The 19,043-nt window shown below is 47.6% G+C and overlaps 4 protein-coding genes and 1 long non-coding RNA gene across 10 annotated transcripts; 2 read left to right on the top strand and 3 right to left on the bottom strand.

Moving 5' to 3' along the window:
• Positions 1-483: 483 nt before the first annotated feature.
• Positions 484-1,249, bottom strand: LOC117582952. The gene is made up of 3 exons (XM_034271062.1): positions 1,171-1,249; positions 835-962; positions 484-775 (listed from the first exon to the last, which is right to left on the bottom strand). The coding sequence occupies exons 1-3, from the start codon at positions 1,186-1,188 to the stop codon at positions 550-552; spliced, it is 372 nt and encodes a 123-aa protein (XP_034126953.1). The 5' UTR covers positions 1,189-1,249; the 3' UTR covers positions 484-549.
• Positions 1,250-2,970: 1,721 nt separating this feature from the next.
• LOC117583326 (sodium-independent sulfate anion transporter) lies at positions 2,971-5,759 on the bottom strand. 2 transcript variants are annotated; one of them, XM_034271586.1, is made up of 4 exons: positions 4,363-5,756; positions 3,995-4,297; positions 3,792-3,937; positions 2,971-3,724 (listed from the first exon to the last, which is right to left on the bottom strand). In XM_034271586.1, the coding sequence occupies exons 1-4, from the start codon at positions 5,495-5,497 to the stop codon at positions 3,392-3,394; spliced, it is 1,917 nt and encodes a 638-aa protein (XP_034127477.1). In that variant the 5' UTR covers positions 5,498-5,756; the 3' UTR covers positions 2,971-3,391. The 2 variants fall into 2 exon arrangements, with proteins under 2 accessions (XP_034127477.1, XP_034127478.1); XM_034271587.1 differs by having other exon boundaries at positions 3,607-3,724; positions 3,991-4,297; positions 4,363-5,759.
• Positions 5,760-10,511: 4,752 nt separating this feature from the next.
• Positions 10,512-18,680, bottom strand: LOC117582926 (phosphoribosyl pyrophosphate synthase-associated protein 2). 5 transcript variants are annotated; one of them, XM_034271024.1, is made up of 8 exons: positions 18,541-18,680; positions 13,090-13,326; positions 12,739-13,027; positions 12,512-12,678; positions 11,709-11,765; positions 11,369-11,516; positions 11,162-11,308; positions 10,512-11,095 (listed from the first exon to the last, which is right to left on the bottom strand). In XM_034271024.1, the coding sequence occupies exons 1-8, from the start codon at positions 18,558-18,560 to the stop codon at positions 10,937-10,939; spliced, it is 1,224 nt and encodes a 407-aa protein (XP_034126915.1). In that variant the 5' UTR covers positions 18,561-18,680; the 3' UTR covers positions 10,512-10,936. The 5 variants fall into 5 exon arrangements, with proteins under 5 accessions (XP_034126915.1, XP_034126918.1, XP_034126916.1 ...); XM_034271027.1 differs by lacking the exon at positions 18,541-18,680 and adding an exon at positions 17,751-18,025; XM_034271025.1 differs by lacking the exon at positions 18,541-18,680 and adding an exon at positions 13,431-13,459.
• LOC117582927 (cytosolic carboxypeptidase 6) lies at positions 15,044-17,312 on the top strand. Its single transcript, XM_034271029.1, is given in 5 exon segments — positions 15,044-15,104; positions 15,178-15,743; positions 15,796-16,229; positions 16,231-16,550; positions 16,607-17,312. Coding segments are annotated over 5 exon segments (1,965 nt in total). The 3' UTR covers positions 17,191-17,312.
• On the top strand, positions 17,428-17,995 carry LOC117582929. The gene is made up of 2 exons (XR_004573756.1): positions 17,428-17,629; positions 17,713-17,995. It is a non-coding gene; the product is annotated as an uncharacterized LOC117582929 (long non-coding RNA).
• Positions 18,681-19,043: the final 363 nt, after the last annotated feature.

Below are 19,043 nucleotides of genomic sequence, written 5' to 3'. Positions count from 1 at the left end.
TCTACAAGTTTCTCAGGAACCAGTCTACTCTGGGCTGCTATAATTATAGTCTTTTGCCAGCTTCTGGGTGCTCATAAGATAATGAAAAATCGTCAAGTTCTTGAGTCATTTTATTTCCGCATATTACATGTTAATATTGGATTGGTCCTTGAACCCATACTTTGCCAAAAGCTAGATACATCTTTGATGTAAACCCCACCAGCGATCTTTGTTTTGTTTTGTTTTGCATAAAAACACTAAGCTGTCCATCAAACGAATATTTACAATGTTCTCTCAGCATGGGGAACGTGTTTTTATGTCGCTAATTTGTCTTCACATCAAGACTTTGAGATTTTTCGAAAGGTCAAAATTATTACGCAACCGAAAACTCGTCTATCCAGAGGAGCTTAATAATGATAATGAAACATCTAAACTTGATCTTGGAATAGAAATAGAAGCAGTTTCAAATTGTAGAACCAGTTTTCCCGCTGATCAATGGTTAGATATTATTTTGAGGTATTTTTATTTTAGTTTTATCTACGAATTATTGCAAGACACTGAACAAATTGTTTATCCAGCAGCGGACTTCAAAGCGCCGGGGCTCAGCTTGCGATTCTTCAGCTGATAGCGGGATTTGTAACCATCCTTATCGGCCGTGTACATGGTCACAGTCTCGGTGTCAGTCTTCTCATCGTAGACGGAGTAAGAACCCATGACAACGAGCTCCTCCTTGTCCGTGCCAGGATTCATAATGACACCGATCTCCTCCCGCTTGCTGCCATTGGGCTCCTCCAGGCTGCAAAATGAAACACATTTTTATGTTCCAACTGGAATGGCGGCTTTGTCTTGACTTACTTGAAGCGGTAACCCTCTTTGGTGGGCACTTGATTGTAGAACTCTGTGATGATCGTTGGGTAAACATAGTCCAACAGACCGCCAGAGCAGCTGGCTGCCATAATGGCCACCAAGGCAGTGAGAAGTAGCTAGAAAAGTCAGCGAAGTGCACCGTAAGTACTCGTTGTATATTCCAATTCAACGTTAATTATCGTTGTTTGCACAGCTGCATGACAACACTGATTGCTACTGTTTAGATTCCTCGCAGATTCTTCACACGCCAGCGTAATTACTGATCATTGGCACTGCCTTAAAGGTCGCGGTCTCGGACTCCACCCTTGCCCTGAGTTTGCTTACCAGTTTCGCTGAGGCCATGTTGATGCGCGCTGAAGTTACCAAGCGATACTAAGCCATCGGACGCGAGCCCCCAACTATATAAAAGTAAAGATCTGCATATGTTGCCAAAGCTCTGCCGCTGGCTATGTGTGCTGAGGATCGTATAAGTCATATTTTACTACTTAGTTGTTGTCACTAAAACCGGTCAGACGAAACACCCAAAGAATGCCAGAGCCATCAGCTGGGCATATCTTTGCTGATTTGTTTGTTTAGTTTTGGGGCATCGAAAACGATTAGAGAATGTTGCGAGTCCCAAGAATGTTGTGAATAGTTCTCAAAAATAATCTGTTCTACTCATTCGTTGTGTTTTTTTCTGAAACTTTTAGCATTTGGATCATAATGTGGCTACCCTTGAAGCTAATTTGGGCAAATCATCTGCTGATCAATGGCATGTGCACAAATTCAAAGTGAAGTATTAACATCTGTGTGTACATATTTATATGAATATTAATTTGATATTTGCATTCGGTATTTGTGGGATCGGATCGGGTTCTACTTAAAAGCACCCCTAACTGGTTTTTGCACGGCACTATGTGGGTGTTTTAAGAGGCGTTTCGGGTAATGATGGATTTCCCATTGTGCTTAGCAAATGTCCAGACTTTGGACAACCTTTGTTTGAATCACCGTTGGGCCCAACATGATGTGTTCAAGATTCATGACAGGCAGATAACATTTTGTGTGACTAATTACACGACTTTTTCCAACCAGCTATGTTCCGGATATTCATTATAATTTGTATGAAAATGATGTAAAATTAACTTTAATTATTCAGTTCGTTATTTACTTTATTCAAAGTAAATGTTGCGCACCTTTCGACAACAGCATTGTGTAGAATACATATAACTACACTACAAGTAGAAACCGCATGTAGATGTGTAGTTCATGTAAATTGCAACAGATGGCGCTACCTGCAACCGAATCGCAGCACTGTCGCTCGCTGGTCTGGCAACACCCTGCCATAACGGCGACTAAGTTCTTTCACTTACGCTTTTCACTGCTTCTTTTTGCACGCGCTACAGTGGGACGGATTAAGTTTTCAGCAGGCAAAGTGCTCTGAGCGATTTTGCTGGAATTAAAAAATAAATTCTTAAATTTGACCTACTAAAAGAATTCTGTACGATAAATAGGTTGGGTGTTGTTAAGGACTAAATACAATGCATTACAGTGCAGAATTTCATGCAACCTTTGAGTCAGAAAAAAGCAGTAAAAACGTTAATAAATCCTTTGACATTTTGCCATAATATAAATCTACGGACTAAGTCACTGTGTGTGCCTCATCTGACAATGATAATTAATTAAGCTTAAGTTTCCATGCATAGTTCTCAAAGGCAATCTAATCTGCAGCAATGCTGGGGCCATTTGTTAAAATTTGATCCATTTGTGAGCAGAGATTTACTGCCAGAATCAAATCACAGCACAGCTCACCCACGAGGCAGCCTGAAATCTCTGAGCAGTAGTCGATAAGATATTCAATGGGGTGTAGAGTGGTCAATCATATGCTCAAAATAGTCACATCATAAACTCAATGAAAGTTCACCAAAAACTCAAACAGAATTATGACAATCAAAGTATCGATTGGGGAAGAATGAAATTTAGAGCTTGAGATTCGCAAGCGATTAATGAATGGCAGGAGAAATGTGACATGGAAGTTGAAAGAGGGAATTTACTCTATAGAAAAATTTACCATGAATCCTGGTGATATTTCCATTCTGATGGACACCCAAGTAAAGCAAGAAATCAATAAGTTCAGATACATTTTTGTTTCATTTTTCTGTGTTTATTTAAGTACTACTTATCATAATACTCATCGTTGGCTATTGATTTACAATATAATACTATGCACAGCAGTAATATCGTGGAGGTGGGACTCGGATTTGGATTTCGCTCAACAAAATTCCACAAAAAAACATTCGGCAAAAGCAAAGGCCAAAGGTGCGAAACGAACAAATCGTGAAATAAATATGCGTAGAGTTAGATACCTAAACTAGGCGACAATGGAGGGGGATTGCCCCAACTTAAATGCTAATCAAGGTGCTAGCCATGTGAAAACGCGACTTTGGCCATTTTGCGTGGGAGACCAGTCGATGACCTCGCCGGGGACTAAGACTAGGCCAGCGACTAAGACAGCGACTAAGTGTGACGAGGTTGCAGCGGTCAGCAGCGATCACATCTCTGGCAGCTCTCAGGCCGAGCCCTTCTCCGCCAGCTTGGAGTGCAGCGTGGTCAGATCGTAGATCACGACCAGATCCTTGTTGAGGCCCTCAAAGACCTGCGCCACGCGTGGCTGCAGATTGTAGAAGAAGAGCGGCTGCTGGCGCTGGGCAAAGTCCATGACCATCGTGGAGATGACCTTGGCGGCGGTGAAGTCCGCTCCGTAAATGTGTGTGCAGTCGATGACCACGGGCAGCGTGGACTTGACACCCTGCTTGTTGATCACCTTCCGAACGAACTCCATTGAGGGGAAGATCAGGCAGCGATCGGGGGTGAGCATCAGATACTTCAGGCCATTCGATGTCTGTGGGGAAGGGAGAAGTAAGCTTAGAGATCTGATAATTGGGAAAGAGACTCTGGTAAGGACTCACCGCCAGTGTTTCAATGCGCAGCTTGGGGCGTGCTGCTTGGTAGAGAATGAACACCACATTGATGCCAATGCCCACGAGAATGCCCAGCTGCAGGGGCAGCACCAAACAGGCAAAAAAGGCACCCAGGCCAGGAATGAGATCGGTTTCTGGTATAGAGCATAAATGAGCATTTACAGCAGATATATCCTACAAGATCAACTCACTTTTGCTATGCCACATGGGCTTGATCACACGATATTGCACCATAAAGACCACTGCTGCTATGATGATGGAGGCCAGCGCTGCCTTGGGTATGTAGTAGAAGCAGGGCGTGAGGTAGAGCAGGGCAATGATCACAATCACACTGGTGTACAGGTTCGAGAGCTGAGTGCGCACTCCGCTTGCATTGAGAATGGCGCCCCGGGCAATGCCTCCGTTGCTGCGCAGACCCTGGACAAAGGAGTTGGCCACGTTGCAGATGCCCGAGGCAATCAGCTCCTGCGTGGCATCCGTGGGTTTGCCATCAGCTGGGAGAGAGAGGGAAACACAGAGTCAGCGAGGTTGGCTCGTTGGATTGACTAGAAAAACTCACCAAAAGCCTGAACCACTGCCATCGTTTCGAGCAGCGCAATCAGCGGTACGACAATGAGACCCGAGCCCAGAGTGCTGACCATCTCCCAGAAGCTCTGGCCATCCACCAGCACCTCGCCAGTGGTCTCGTTCAGCACGGGATCGATGTGGAACGGCGGTGGCTGGAAGGAGGGCATGCCCTTGGGCACGAATCCCACGGTGCGGACGAGATCCTCGTTACCGCTCACCGACAGCCAGTAGCCGAGTCCTGCAGTGCCGCAGACGAGGAGCGCATTCCGGGCCGTGCCCACCGTCCAGAAGATGCCCGTGAGCAGCGATTGGGTGGAGGATTTGCCCTCCTTGGGGCCAACGCTGCAGCTGGCAAGGGCGCGCAGGCTGAGCAGCAAAGTGATGCAGATGAGGCCGAGAATAAAGTCCGGCCAGCTGATGTTGTGGATGTCGTTCACGATGCTGATCCACACCTGCAGGAAGGTGTTGCCACTGGTCTGAATGCCGAGAAAGTCCTTCATCTGCGAGCTGAAGATGATCAGGGAGACGGCGCTGGTGAAGCCCGCGCCCACGGGTCCCGACACAAAGTCAATGAGGAAGCCCAGCCGGAAGGCGCCCATCAGGATCTCAATGATGCCCGTGAGGAATGTGAGCAACGTGGCAATCTGCCAGCTCCCCCCAGCAATTTGGAAGGACAACAGCGCGGAGATGGCCGTCGGGCCAATGGGCACATCCTTGCTCGATCCAATGAAGATGTAAATGAAGCAGCCCAGAAAGCAGGCGTACAGTCCGTACTGCAGATCCAAACCCGCAATGCCAGCGTAGGCCAGAGCCTGGGGAATCACCGTCAGCGCCACGGAGATGCCAGCGACAATGTCCCCGAAGATGTAGTCCTTTTTGTACTGCGGCAGCCACGTGAGGATGGGGAAGCGCTTGTACAGCGTCTTCTTGCGGAAGATATTCCGCCACAAGCTGCGGCAGCAGCCACTCGATGCCTCCAGGCAGCTCTCCGACTCCCCGGACTGCTCCTCCTGCACAATGCAATCGCGAGAGGTGTGATACAGAGTGTTCGTCGGGATGTCCAGGGAGACCTCAGAGTCCTCACTGAAGGCGCCATTGGTGTGGCCATTGTTCTCGCTGCGCGTCATTCTCGATGGTTAGTTATTGATTTTATCTCTCTTCTTTTATGTTTTGTTGTTCTCTCTATCTCTGGAGATGGAGCTACATGGCACTCTCACGGGAAACACTTCACTCGAAACACTGATTGATCTGCGATCTGTGATGCTCTGGAGCTGTAGCAGAACTGTACCGAACTATTCGCGTGCCCGTCCACTGGGGTAATGAAACGCAAACTGTCGCAGAGATCGAGCCAAGAGCCAGCAACGGCAGCAGACTAACAGTCCGCCGACTGCTGGGAACTGATTATAAACAGTCGCTGGCTGCGGCAGCGCTTTCGAGACTATCCGCCGGCTTTCGTTATCTCCCTCCGCCAGCGATCCCCAGCCAGCATTAACCGCATGCCCCAAAACCGGCTATCGACGTGTCCCAGCCGGGAGGGATGGGGCTTTTCATCGTGTAATTGCCACGAAGATATGTAAATGACGCAGACCACAATAAGCCCCTTGTGTGGGCGGAACTTGGCTGTAAGTCGAGACTTTTGCAGTGGGGAAAAGTCATAGATTTTGTACTGGGGGAAACTCCGATTCAAATGGTATCAAAATGCCATACTTTCCGGTTAAATTCGTGCGACAGATATTAATTCTGTGAGCACAAACTGACATCAATTTATGTACTTTTTCCTTATAACTAAAGGGAACATTTCCTAACAAGAATTAGTGGGAAGACTTTCACAATGGTTTCTCGATGGAGCTGAAATGATGTCTTCAACTTCGACAGTTGGCCCCCAGGTTTTTACCCCTAAGCACAGGGCATCCCTTAGTCCCCCTACCCAAGTGTTCGCCTGTTTTGTTGTCTTTTGGAAAATCAACAATTTTTGATATGATTTTCCACACGTGCTGGCACCGAACATGGGAATCTTGGCAAGTCGCTGCATTCCCATGCTAATCGTTAGAATTTTCACGCCCCAAGATGTAGATTGAAGGCACAACAGCCAGCAGCAGGTTCCCAGGCTACTCCCCCAGGCCGCTTTCCACATGATTGCCTTAATGCAAATGTAAATGCAAATGGGAGTAGAATTTGTATACATTTTGTATGCCAATGCATTCGATTGCATCATTTTTTGCTAGGGTTTCGAACTTGGCATGATTATGGCATTAATCTAATGCAAGTTTTGTTTGGTTTAAAGTTTGTTTCCCTCTCTTGACCGAATTGTGTAGCCTCTTGTAGCGCCACAGCAGAACGGAGATTATCTTTACTGCCCTGCCTGCGGGCTATCGGCTACCGTCTATCGTTTGGCGACACGGGAAATCAATCAGCCGCCATGAGCGAGTGTGCATATAAATCTATTTGAAGTGTGTGCGCTCTATAAATCAAACGTGTGCGAGTGCAAGTACTAGTACGGCTGAGATAAAACCCGGAATTTGGCTGCCACGCCGTGCCACTCCGTGCTAAGTTCTGTCACTATTTCGGCATCGCCCCAAAACCGGTTGAGCTCTGCCACACGCAGCACCTTATTAAACATATATTATTAGTCCGTCAATCTGTCAATCTATATCTATTGGCACATGTAAGTGGAAATAAATCAACAGCCAATTAAATGGAGTGTTGCGGTTTAACTGCGGAACTGCATTTTGTGGTCTTGTCTGCTTTTGGGATCTTTCCCACTTTGCTCTCGAAGAATTTTCTGCAGAATTCAAGGCATTAAAAACTGGATTGGCTTCCTGGGGGGTTTTTTTCCAGATACTGAGGCACTGCTGCAAAGTGGTGACCCTCTTTGTTATTAATCGCTTATTAAATCATTTTCGAAGTCGCTTGTCTTCTCTTCAGCCAAATGGGGATCACGCGTCCAGTGGCTGATCTATTGCGCAGAGGCTGGAAACGAGCGATCAAAACCAATGGAAAACAGACACCTTTGCCTCAGAGTGAGTGTAAGCCGAACATTGATTGCCCTGCTCCAGCGATCTTCTAAGGAATGTGAGTGGAAAGCACATTCCATTTCCCCTGCCAAGCGATCTCTGCTCTGTGACACTTTCACGCCATAGATCCATGAATATTTATGGGCAAGTTCCATTGCCCGCTCGTTCAGGTGATTGCTCGATGTGTTCATAATTAAATATGTAACACTCTGCGGGGTAATTTACGTTACTCATACGCAGTCGTACAATCCCCTCAGGGGATGGGTGGACCTGGCACATTATAGAACAATTAAATGTGCATAACTAACCCGGAGAATCAGTCAATTATTATTTTTGAGCACATTTAATTCGCTTTTAATTTCGCTGGCGTGCGGATAATTGTTTTTTGACTGATTCTCTGCTCTGTCTGTCTTTCTGTCTGTTTGTCTTCTATTTGTTTTTTATTTTTTGGGTTACTCATCCATTATCCGTGGCCAAGAGGTGCTGCTGTCGCTCTGTCTCTTGTTTGGTCAGCATAAATCTTGACTATGCGCGTGGGTGGCCTACTTTTGGAGAGATTTGTGATCTCTCTCTGTCTCCTTCTCTCTCTCTCTGTCTGGGCCCTTGAGCATGCCCAGATTTCGTTCGCCCAAGGTGTTTGCCTGGAATTATGATTGATAACGGCAATCACGTGGAGAGTTGGGAGTGGGGAGTGGGGAGTGGGGAGTGGGGTGGCCTCCGTTGGCGTAGGCTTGTTCGTCCATCTGTATGCACTGCTTGCTCCAGATATTTGCTTGCATATGGAAAGCACGTTCCAGGTATTCGCACGAGTATGCGCATAACTGCAATTGTACAATTACAGTTGCATCTGTATCTATAGGGTAGATCTCGAAAGAAAGAAAGGCAAACGGCGGCAAGCCCCGAACAATGAATGACAAACAGAATAAACGAAATAAACAAATAAACTGTTAATTGTGCACACGGTTAAACATTGCGCAAGCACATCACCACCCACCTCCCACTCCCCCCCTGCAGTCGTGTGCAGCGGCCTGCATTGAGGCGTGTAAAGTACCCGAACCCCGAAGTAAGGCTTCACGTGACTCAAACCCGTCCATCGGGTATCCACATAGCATATCGGAATTTATGCGCGAGACATCGTCTCGGCGACAACTGAGGTCGCAGGCGAGGAAGTTCCCCCTTCCCATGTAATGGATGTCAGGGACCCAGGTTCAAGGCAGTCCAAGCCGAAATGTCCTGCAAAAACAGATTTGCTGCAGGCAAAACGAGAACAACAAGCCATCAATTGGCAAGCCTGGCCAGCGCGATTCTCTCTCACGTGATCGGATTTGAGCCAAAAGGCGATCCGGGTTGCTTTTATGGCGGCAATAACCGCAGCAAATGGCAGCGAAACTGAATTAATTTTGGTCACATGACCGCGCCAGAAGCAAACAAAACAAAAGCAGGAGAGAAAAAAAGCACATTGTTTGTTTATTTTTACCCAACACCATCATCATTAGAGGGGTACTCAAGAGCAGAAAGGAAAGTTTTTGTAAGGGAATATCAGAGAAGTGAAGTATGAAATGTAAACCATAACTAGAGGGTTCCAAATGTTCGAAGACAAAGGAACACTTCTTTCTGTTAAGTGTACCCATTTAAACCCATATGAGAACTTATTCTTTCTAAACTTTAATCCACTCTTGAGCACCCCTGCTGTAGCTGCCGCTGAGCGATGATTATTCCGTGCTAGTCATCTAAAATGATAATTTCCGAGCGAGATCTGGTAGTGTGACTAGTTTGATATGTTGTTGCAATCTCCAATTGATTTGTGCTGCCAAACAAAATGCAAATCATTCTACGCTCCGGCCAAAAGGGAATAGCTCCAGCTATGGGAAATATCTATATCCCCCGCACGAGTGGGTAAATTGTGTCCCATTAAATTGCGGCTAATTTCGCAGTCAGGTACTAAAACCCATCCAATCAAGTGGCGTGCTAATGGGCGGCCAACAAGCTACACAAATTAACAAATCAATTTTCGCTTGTGATAAACAAAAAGTCAAACAAAATCACACGACGGAAACTACAGAGCAGCGCGGAGCGGTTATCAGTCATGCCAAAATGCCAAACATTTCAGCGGGCGAGACAATTGAAATTGTAATTGGATCTGAAATTGGCACGGGGGGGAATCATAGCATATGGGGGGAGACACATTACCCAAACAATTGATGGTCCGCTAATGGAAAGGGATCCATATGCGACTGCGATGATCTGTACACGACCCGTGCCTCCAGGCGGAAGGGAGTTCAATGCACGCCATGCCATGCCATGCCAATGCACACGCGACTCGTTCCCGGGGGGACAGGGCATGGGATAATTCCAGGCATGTGAATTGTTTTAGTTCAACATTTAAATCTCAACAATTAGCATAGCAGTGTCTCCCTTTGCCTAGATTAGTGTGAGATTTCCTGGAGATTATCTAGCGCGTTTTTTTTACAATGTTTTTGTTTGCCACGGTCTGAGATAATGGAGCAGCAGATGTCACATTGATGGAGCCAAAAGCCCGCGCTCTGTTCCAGATACAATCTTGGCGCTTTGCTGTGTTCCGTTTTGCTGTTTGGATTTGGGCGTGCAAACAGCGCAAGGTTTATCGCACTTGGCCTCTCTAGGTGGAGGCCAGAGCCCGGCAAATATGCGCCATTGGCTGTGATCAAATATAGATAAAAGGCAAAGGTACCGATCGTCATCGCAGCTGCATTCCTGGAGCATTTAGCAATGCAAATTTCTCGCATACCAGATGAATCTCTAAAGCTCTGCGGATGCCTGATTTATGTGACCTGAAGAGCGGGCAGGTGGTCTCTGATTTATGTCCCAGACAGTGCTCCCTGCTGTTGCACAAGCTTTAGTCACGGCAGATGCAGTCGGACATTCCATCAGCTCCGTTTGTAATCTTATCGGATGGGCACTGCCACTTCGTAGTTACCGCAGACAGGCAACATCTGTCAGCAGCTACTTGGGTGTTTGTGTGCTGCAAATTATGATGATTTATGGCGCAAGGAATGGCCATTCAATTAAGTGGATTCCAGCCATAAATATATGACGCCTTTATGGATCGCTGTACTGGCTAATCTGCGCTGCTAACCGGTGTTTCGGATTTGAGTACAATCAGATTTTATTTCGACAAAGTATTGTGGGTGGGGTGGCTAAAGCTTAAGACTAAAAGAGACACAAAAGGTGAGATTGCATCCTGGAGAAGCACACGAAACGAGTGGAGTGTTGTGTTGTTGTCGAGTGTTGTGTAGTGGGCCTGCGCCTAAAAGTATGCCATGCTAATCAGTGTACAAAAATGTGTATTGGATTCTTTTGTTTATTTTTGAGCAAAACGAGCGAGCGCTGAGCGACGACTCTTTCCAGTGATTTTCTAAAGCGAAAGAAAAACAAACAATATAAAGAAGAACATCGTTGGATGAAACATTTCTGTGACCTCAACAAAATGAACCGAAAGTGTGGCTGAGTGTATGGTTGAGTGTGTTGGTGTGTGTGTGACTGCGAGTGTGGGTTGTGTGAAGCGTTGTCCACCTAGTCCTCCAGGGTTACATTGCGGAAGAGATACGACATGGACTCCTTGTTGTGAATGCGACGTATAGCCTCAGCGATCAGTATGGAGATGTCGATCGTCTTGATCTTGTGGCACTGCAGTTTCTGTATCTCGTGTGGAATGGTATTGGTGACAACGATCTGGGCATACCAAAAAAAAAGGAATAATTATAGAAAAACCAATGACAAAAGGTTGCCCTAACAGACCTCATCAATGCACGACTCATCCAGCAGACGTGGCGCATCCGAGCTGAGCAGACCGTGCGTGGCCAGCACGTAGATCTTGCAGGCACCATTCTCCTTAAGCATCTCCGCGGCAGCCACAAACGATTGAACATCATCAATTAGGTCATCCTAAGGGAGAGGAAACAGTTATGAGTAGGGAACAGGCATTATCAGGGTGTAATTACTTACCACCATGATGGCTATGCGTCCATTGACATCGCCCACAATCGTAAGCGGTGGCTTGACCTTCACTGGATGCTCCGGCACACCCACCGACACCGAGGTGGTGCGCTGACGGCTGCTGCTGCTTATGGGTGCGTGTTGTGGGGTAGAGTTTCTTTATGGATTAGAGACGAGTCGGGAGTCGAGAGTGTGGTGCATGTGTGGTGCGTGTTGGGTAACCAAAAAAGAAACAAAATCATGTTGGTGGGGGTTCGGGAGTGGGGTGGAAAAGTGTGAAAATCGATTAGAAATCATAAATTAATTAATCAAAAGTGAGAATAATCAAATGAATAAAATAAATACGAACCTAGGCGCCGCTGGTAAGCACATTTCAACTGAATTTCCTAATAAATTGCTATACGCACTGCTTGGACACAAATAAAGAGAAATTTCGTTTTTGGTTTTTCTTTCGTTTCGGATGCACGAATTTGTGGAGTTTCGGATTCATCAGACACCAACCAAAATGGCCAAACTCGTATTGAGTTGTGTGTGGACTTTGGCAGTGAATGGAAACAGAAGCGAAAGCGGTGGCAAAACAATCAGAATAAAGCGGCTACAAACAGGAGTTGTACTACGGATAAAGTGCCAACGACAGAACAGATCTAAGTGTGTGTGAAGTGTGTGTTTTAGAGATGTAAGAGACATGCAGGGATGGACCATTAATTCAATTAAATTCTCTCTGATAAATTATCGATCCTTGACTCATGTATTCAATGACTCTTTTGTCTGTAAAGATTAGAGTGTGTAGGAGTCAAAGAATCCCCAAATATGTGAGTTTCCCTCCCATTTCTCTTACTCCTCCGAAACACACACATTCCCATTTCTAATATTATTCAAACAAATGCAAATTGTACAATGATTTGATAGCTTTTGTGGTAAAACATTAAAGTGCTTTTTCAACTATAAAACAAAACAAAATCTAGTGCAAAGTTGTGCTAAACGAATGATTTCAAGTGCGCTTCCAGCTTCGGTTATAAAACAAAGCCTCGAGGGGAAAAACACAAACAAAACTCGAAGAACAACTCAAGACAGATAAATTGCTGGAGTGCCAAGGGGATAGCAGTGAAGCCTACAGCGGAGATCTGCGAAAAACACAAACTGTGGTCTTACCTGGTCGGTGGTGGCGAGTAACGGCCATCGACCTCGTCGCTCTCAGCCTCCTTTTGCTCGCCATGGATGACAGCCAGGCCCAGGCGCAGTCGCTCCGCATACGAGTTGGCCTTTTTGGCCACGCCAGGATTACGGGCCACAATCACGGAATTCCGATATTCGGGTATCTGCAAGGGAGATTGATTCACTTAGTTGTAGACTAAACAAACTCTTGCTGGTTTGCTCACGCTCTCCTGAATGTACTGCAGCAGGAAGGGCGATGCCCGCAGATTGTCCACGGGTATGTCGAAGAAGCCCTGAATCTCCTTCTGGTGCAGATCCATTGTGATGATGTGCGTGAGGCCGGAGGTGCACATCATCTTGGCCAGCAGCTTCGAGACGATGCAGCCACGTTTGCGCATCTTGCACTGCTTCGAGTACGGCAAGTACGGGATCACGCCCACAATGGAGCGAGCCGACGAGGTCTTGCACGCATACGCCATGATAAGCAGCTCCATAATGTTGTTGTTGGCATCCCTAGAGAAAACAAGAGACGAATATTAGCTGGGGAAACCCTTTGGCATGGAGACTGCATCTACTTGGTGCCCGTTTGGATGATGTAAATGTCCTTGCCCCGCACCGAGTCACTGATCTCGACAATTGTCTCACGGTTGGACTTGTGGAAGACGGAACAGCCGCCGTTCTTCAGGCCCATGCGCTCGGCGACCATGTTGGCCAGATCCGGATGCGAGTTGCCATTGATGATGACAATGTCCGAGGTGGAGGTGTTGTCCATGTCGCTCCTGCAACGCTTCGGTGGGCGCACGCTGCCTAATCTGTAACGTAGAAAGAGGATTAGATGGGGAAACACAAAGCCAAAGTGGGGGAAAAACATAATTCAAAACAGAAAGCGGGGAATGAGTGGGGTTTGGTTTGCTACCTGCGTTTGGACATGCTATCGTGGATTTGGGTTCATTCACTTCCGTATGCCGTAATGTATCCCTTAATCCCTTACACATTAATATAACGCATACGCCACCGCGTTGCCGCAGTCGTTACCGTTCCCACGTTACCACCACACGCGGGCTCCTTCGGTGGTGGCCTATCGATTAGCCCCAGTGAACCAATTTCGCAACAGAACCGAGCTAAGGGAACGCAACTGCAATTAGTGCCGCTGCTGCTGCTGCTACTTTGTTGCCCAGTTTGTTGGCGACTTTCTGGCTAAAGCCACCAGAAAACCAGTAACCGCAGTCGATGCGCCACTGCGCATTCCTTCTTCCGGAATTCCGTTATTGATCAAACAAGCGGCACACATGTGAGTGGCGTGGCAACGTCAGCGTGTGGGTCGCCGTCAGGCCCCACAGCGGAAGAACCGCCACTCAGTCCGTCAGGCAGTACGTGGGCAGGAGGTGCGGTGCCTGCTACACGGGGATTAACACCATCTCAGATAGAAATCTACGCGCACGCGACTTGCCGCGACATTCGAGTGGCATCGAAGAAAAGTGAAAGGGAAAGCTCAAGGGAAAGCCCAAGGCACAGTGCGGGACCCGTTCGGTGGCTAATTGAATTTCTATTTCTGAATTCCCTCGCAGGTCACTCGAGGGCTACGAGCAGCAAGTGCATGGGTTGAGCTGCAGGAGGCACAGGAATGGGCGATTCAGGTGAGTGAAGTGGCCATAAATGGGGCAGCGGTAAGGAATCTTAGATGTCAGGCATATTTTTTGTGGCCAGAACGATAATTGAATGCCCTAAAAGAAGGTGGAAAGAGCGCTTGGATATGCCCTAGAAGTGAAGCTAACTTGTGGTTGGGTTTAACTTTAGGAGAAGTGCGGAAAACTTTGAAATGTTTTGAACATTCAGGAAGGAAAAGCGTAAAGATAGAGTGTATCCAGGGAACTATAAGTATACCTTCCACAAAGACAGAAATATTACGATTTTCGTTCACTTTTTCACACATAAAAAAGAAGAGGAAATGGAAAAAGAATGAGAAATAATCCAAGAGCTTCTGGGACTCAAAATAGTCCAAGAATATTACAAAAGGAAGGATGGAATTCAATTTAGTTCCCTAATGCAGGGTTATAGCTATCAGATTTCCCTCTTTAGGGTGTCGATGAAGTCATTCGAAGAACCTTCAAGTCTCTTGGCATTCCACATGCCTCCTTCAGGAAGGAGCAAGGGAAACCCAGGGCGGTAGGACGGTAGGGCGGTTGTGGCGACGCAACCACGAGGCGACGACTATTCAATTTTAGACACATTTGACGTCTCGTTTAGACTTTTCTTGAGGCGTTTGCTGGGTGCAGCAGCGAGTGCAATGGAAACTTGCGGCACGCATATGTGTGCCACACAACGGAAGCGCAGCATGGGGCAGTGGGGGCACAAGTTTAAAGATAGCATCTGGGTGGGATTAGGCGCAGGCGAAGAAAGTTATGACACGCTGCCAGCCGTAGGATTAGGCCTGCTGCCACTTCAGGAGGGGTTCTTCGACTTAGAAGAAAGTAGAACGTTCCTCGAGGCAGACGCACAAAGCGCAGAGCACGGCACAAAAGACACAAAATGCTGGGCATAGCCTGTGATCCGCTGCAGCACACGAGCATGTACGAGCGTGGCTCGGATGGTACTTGAAGAAACCAGAAGATATAAGATCAAATTTCACTTTCATTGATCGATCTTCCTCCTTGCATTTACAGACAGCGAGGACAGCGATGGCGAGGGCGGCCTGGGCAATGTGTCCCGCGTGATCATACGTCCGCCGGGGCAGAGCGGCAAGGCAAAGCGTGGCCATTTGTGCTTCGATGCGGCCTTCGAGACGGGAAATCTGGGCAAAGCGGAGCTGGTGGGGGACTTCGAGTACGATCTGTTCCTGCGGCCGGACACGTGCAATCCGCGCTTTCGCTTCTGGTTCAACTTCACGGTGGACAACGTCAAGCAGGACCAGCGGGTGCTCTTCAACATTGTGAATCTCAGCAAGAGCCGCAATTTGTTCGCCTCCGGCCTCACGCCGCTGGTGAAGAGCTCCAGCCGCCCCAAGTGGCAGCGCATGTCCAAGCGGCAGGTGTTCTTCTATCGCTCGGCCATGCATCAGGGCCACTACGTGCTCAGCTTTGCCTTCATCTTTGACAAGGAGGAGGATGTCTATCAGTTCGCCCTGGCCTGGCCCTACAGCTACTCCCGCCTGCAGTCCTATTTGAATGTGATCGATGCCAGACAGGGCACGGACAAGCGCTTCACGCGGAGCGTTCTCATCAAGTCGCTGGTGAGTGGCTGGTTCCTCCTCCGGTGATTTATTCTGTGATTCTCTCCCTCAGCAAAACCGCAATGTGGATCTGCTGACCATCGATCAGGTGACGCACAAGCAGCGCTCGACCAATCGCTTGGATCGCAGCTTCATTCGCGTCATTGTGATCCTCTGTCGCACGCACTCCAGCGAGGCGCCCGCCTCCCACGTGTGCCAGGGCCTCATCGAGTTCCTTGTGGGCAATCATCCCATAGCGGGCGTTCTGCGTGATAACTTTGTGTTCAAAATCGTGCCGATGGCCAATCCGGATGGCGTGTTTCTGGGCAACAACCGCTGCAACCTGATGGGGCAGGACATGAATCGCAACTGGCATCTGGCGTCGGAGTTTACGCAGCCGGAGCTGCATGCCATTCGGGGTATGCTGAAGGAGCTGGATAATTCGGATGTGAGTTTTTGGGGTGCTGGCAGTGGAAATGGAGTTTACTCACCCTGATCCTTCCCTCTTGCAGACTTATCAGATAGATTTTGTGATCGATTTGCATGCCAACAGCAGCATGCACGGCTGCTTCGTGTACGGCAACACCTACGAGGATGTCTACCGCTACGAGCGGCACTTGGTCTTCCCGCGACTCTTTGCCAGCAACGCACCCGACTATGTGGCCGAGCACACCATGTTCAATGCGGACGAGCGGAAGGCGGGCAGCATCAGGAGATTCAGCTGCGAGCGGCTCAGCGACACGGTGAATGCCTACACGCTGGAGGTGTCCATGGCGGGGCATTACCTGCGCGACGGCAAGACGGTGGCCCTCTACAACGAGGATGGATGTGAGTTCGCAGGCAGACACTGTCCGGAAGTTGCTTTCTAGATGCTCTCTTTGTAGATTACCGCGTGGGCAGGAATCTCGCGCGCACCCTGCTCCAGTACTATCGCTTCATCAACATCCTGCCCGTGCCCCTGGTGACGGAGGTGCGAGGCAAGCGCAGGGGCAGACTGCGCAACCAGCACTCTCGCTCCCGCTCCAAGACGCGCTACGAGGTCAAGCCCCGGCCCAAGACTCCGCGCTGCCATGCCCCCATCTCGTACAACAACCTGAGCATCTGCTATGACTCGGGCGGCGGAGGTGGCGGCGGTTCCTCGGATGAGGGAGGCTTCTCCCCCGTACGACCACTGGCACCGGGCAGCAGCAGCTTCAGCGGCTGCCGCAACTACCGTCGGGCGGCCACAGCCACATGCCCAGCTGCACACGACCAGTATTCCTGCTACTCCTTGGGTGCACTCAAAACAGGCAGTGACCATGGAGGAGCCATTGGCCAGGGCAAGCGATCGGCGCGGGTGACCATCGAGTTGCCACTACCTGTGAATGTACCCCCCAAGCCCTACCTCTCCATCATCGACCTGAATCAGCTGACGCGGGGCAGCCTGAAGCTCAAATCGGGTAGTTTCGATTCAGCCGACAGGCGATAAAGAGAATGAGTGAGAGAGAGAGAGAGAGATATCCGTAATTGTTCCCTTTTGTATGCTTACTGCTTCGTTGACTTTTTTTTCTAAATAAACAGTTATGCCTCTGAGCAATTTGAGCAACAAGTCAGGCGAATGAGTGGGAAGAGAATGACATTTGCTTGGGCTTAACCGCCTTATCTCTGTGCTGTTGCGCACATTTTGGCCCCCAGCCAGCAAGGGAAACGTGGGGGTGGGAGGGGGAGTCTATAGATTCGACTCATTGCAATGGCCAGAGAGCACTCATATCGGTATCATGTCTAGTGTATACAGAACGCCGTTAGATGAGACTACGAACAAATAAACAAAGAGCATCCACTGTACTGACACACTGCGCACTACGAGAAATGAGTGACGATTGTCGGGCCTTGAGCTGACCGTGCGCCCTTCCACTCAGCAACAGCACGTGAGTGCCAGAGGGCGAGTGTGGTTTCAATTAGCTGGATGTTTGTGCCAATTGTATCTTATCTTCTACACACAAAAATAAAGCAATATATAGCAATGCAGTCAGCTGTACCATCCATTACCTGGGGATGTATCGGATCGGATCGGATCGGGGGACGAGGCGACAATATTCTCACTCAGGCCAGGCCACACACACCACTCGCAGAAAACACGCGCGAAAACCGCTGATAAGAAGAGTGTGGCGAGCGTGGCAGCCAACAGGCAGGCGGAATGGGAGTGAATCAACACAAAGACCGAACCGAGCGTAAGGGCTTCCGACCTGATTAGCGCTTTCAATTAACATGAAATCAATAAAAAAGACAGACCAGACCGCACTCTTTTTTCTCGGTTCCTCTTTTGTATAAATAAAAGCGAATGGGAATAGAAGGCAAAAAGGAGCGCAAAATAGAGTGAGATGAGAGCGGCCGGCGTTGCCATACAGGCGGAGTGAGATGCGAACAGCTGTTTGATGTGGCAATATATATAAATGCACTTATTTAAATTATTCACATAAATGGTTTTAAATTTCAATGTAACAAATGTAAAGCATACCGGGGGAGGTTGGTGAGGGTAACACTTTGGGAGCAGGAACTGGTTTTTGGGTTATCACGCAATTTCAAATTGGTTAAACAAACAAAACAACTGAAACATATACACGAATATATTACTCTCACAACCTGGCCAACAGCATGTTGATGGGCACTAGGGGATTGGGGGGATTTTAAACACAAATAAACAGAGGGAGAGGGGAACAAAAATGAATTAAAAACACAAAGTGAGAGGGAGGAGGAGACACACACAGTCACAGACACTAATTAAATTAAAAATGGAACACAGAAATATGTAAATGGATAGCCAAAAAGCCTCTTTTACTTGTTCCTCTGCAGCAGCATGACGCAGTTCCTCTGAAAATGGCTGCAATTCTTCGATATCTATATCTTCTTATTCTTTCTTTCTCCTGCTCTTGTTTTCGTTGTTTTATCTGAATTATTGATTTGGAATTTTCGAGTTATTCTTACAGTCTGTCGCTGCGCGGTTACCAGTGTGACCGCGGATTTATCGATAAAATATACCGCATTGCCCTCAAAAACATCTCTTTCATTTTAAAAATATACCGTAAATCTTGAATCATTTTCTTTGGATTTAACTTTCTATTTAATATAACTCGCTAGTTAGGATTCTCAACGCTCAATATATAATTTTAATCGATTTATCAATAAATTATTCACAAAATTGGCTAGTTTTCATGACTTACTCTCATTGGATTGTGTACTTAAAAAGGGTTAAACTAAAAGGTTCAATAAAAATAGTATATTGGTATATGGTAAAGCGGTTAAAACTTGAAAGATGAAGCGTGAATATCTCGTTTTAGCGTG

The sequence above is a fragment of the Drosophila guanche genome, unplaced genomic scaffold (assembly GCF_900245975.1).
Source record: "Drosophila guanche unplaced genomic scaffold, DGUA_6, whole genome shotgun sequence".
NCBI classification, from domain to species: Eukaryota; Metazoa; Arthropoda; class Insecta; order Diptera; family Drosophilidae; genus Drosophila; species Drosophila guanche.
This window is presented reverse-complemented; position numbering and strand designations above follow the sequence as displayed.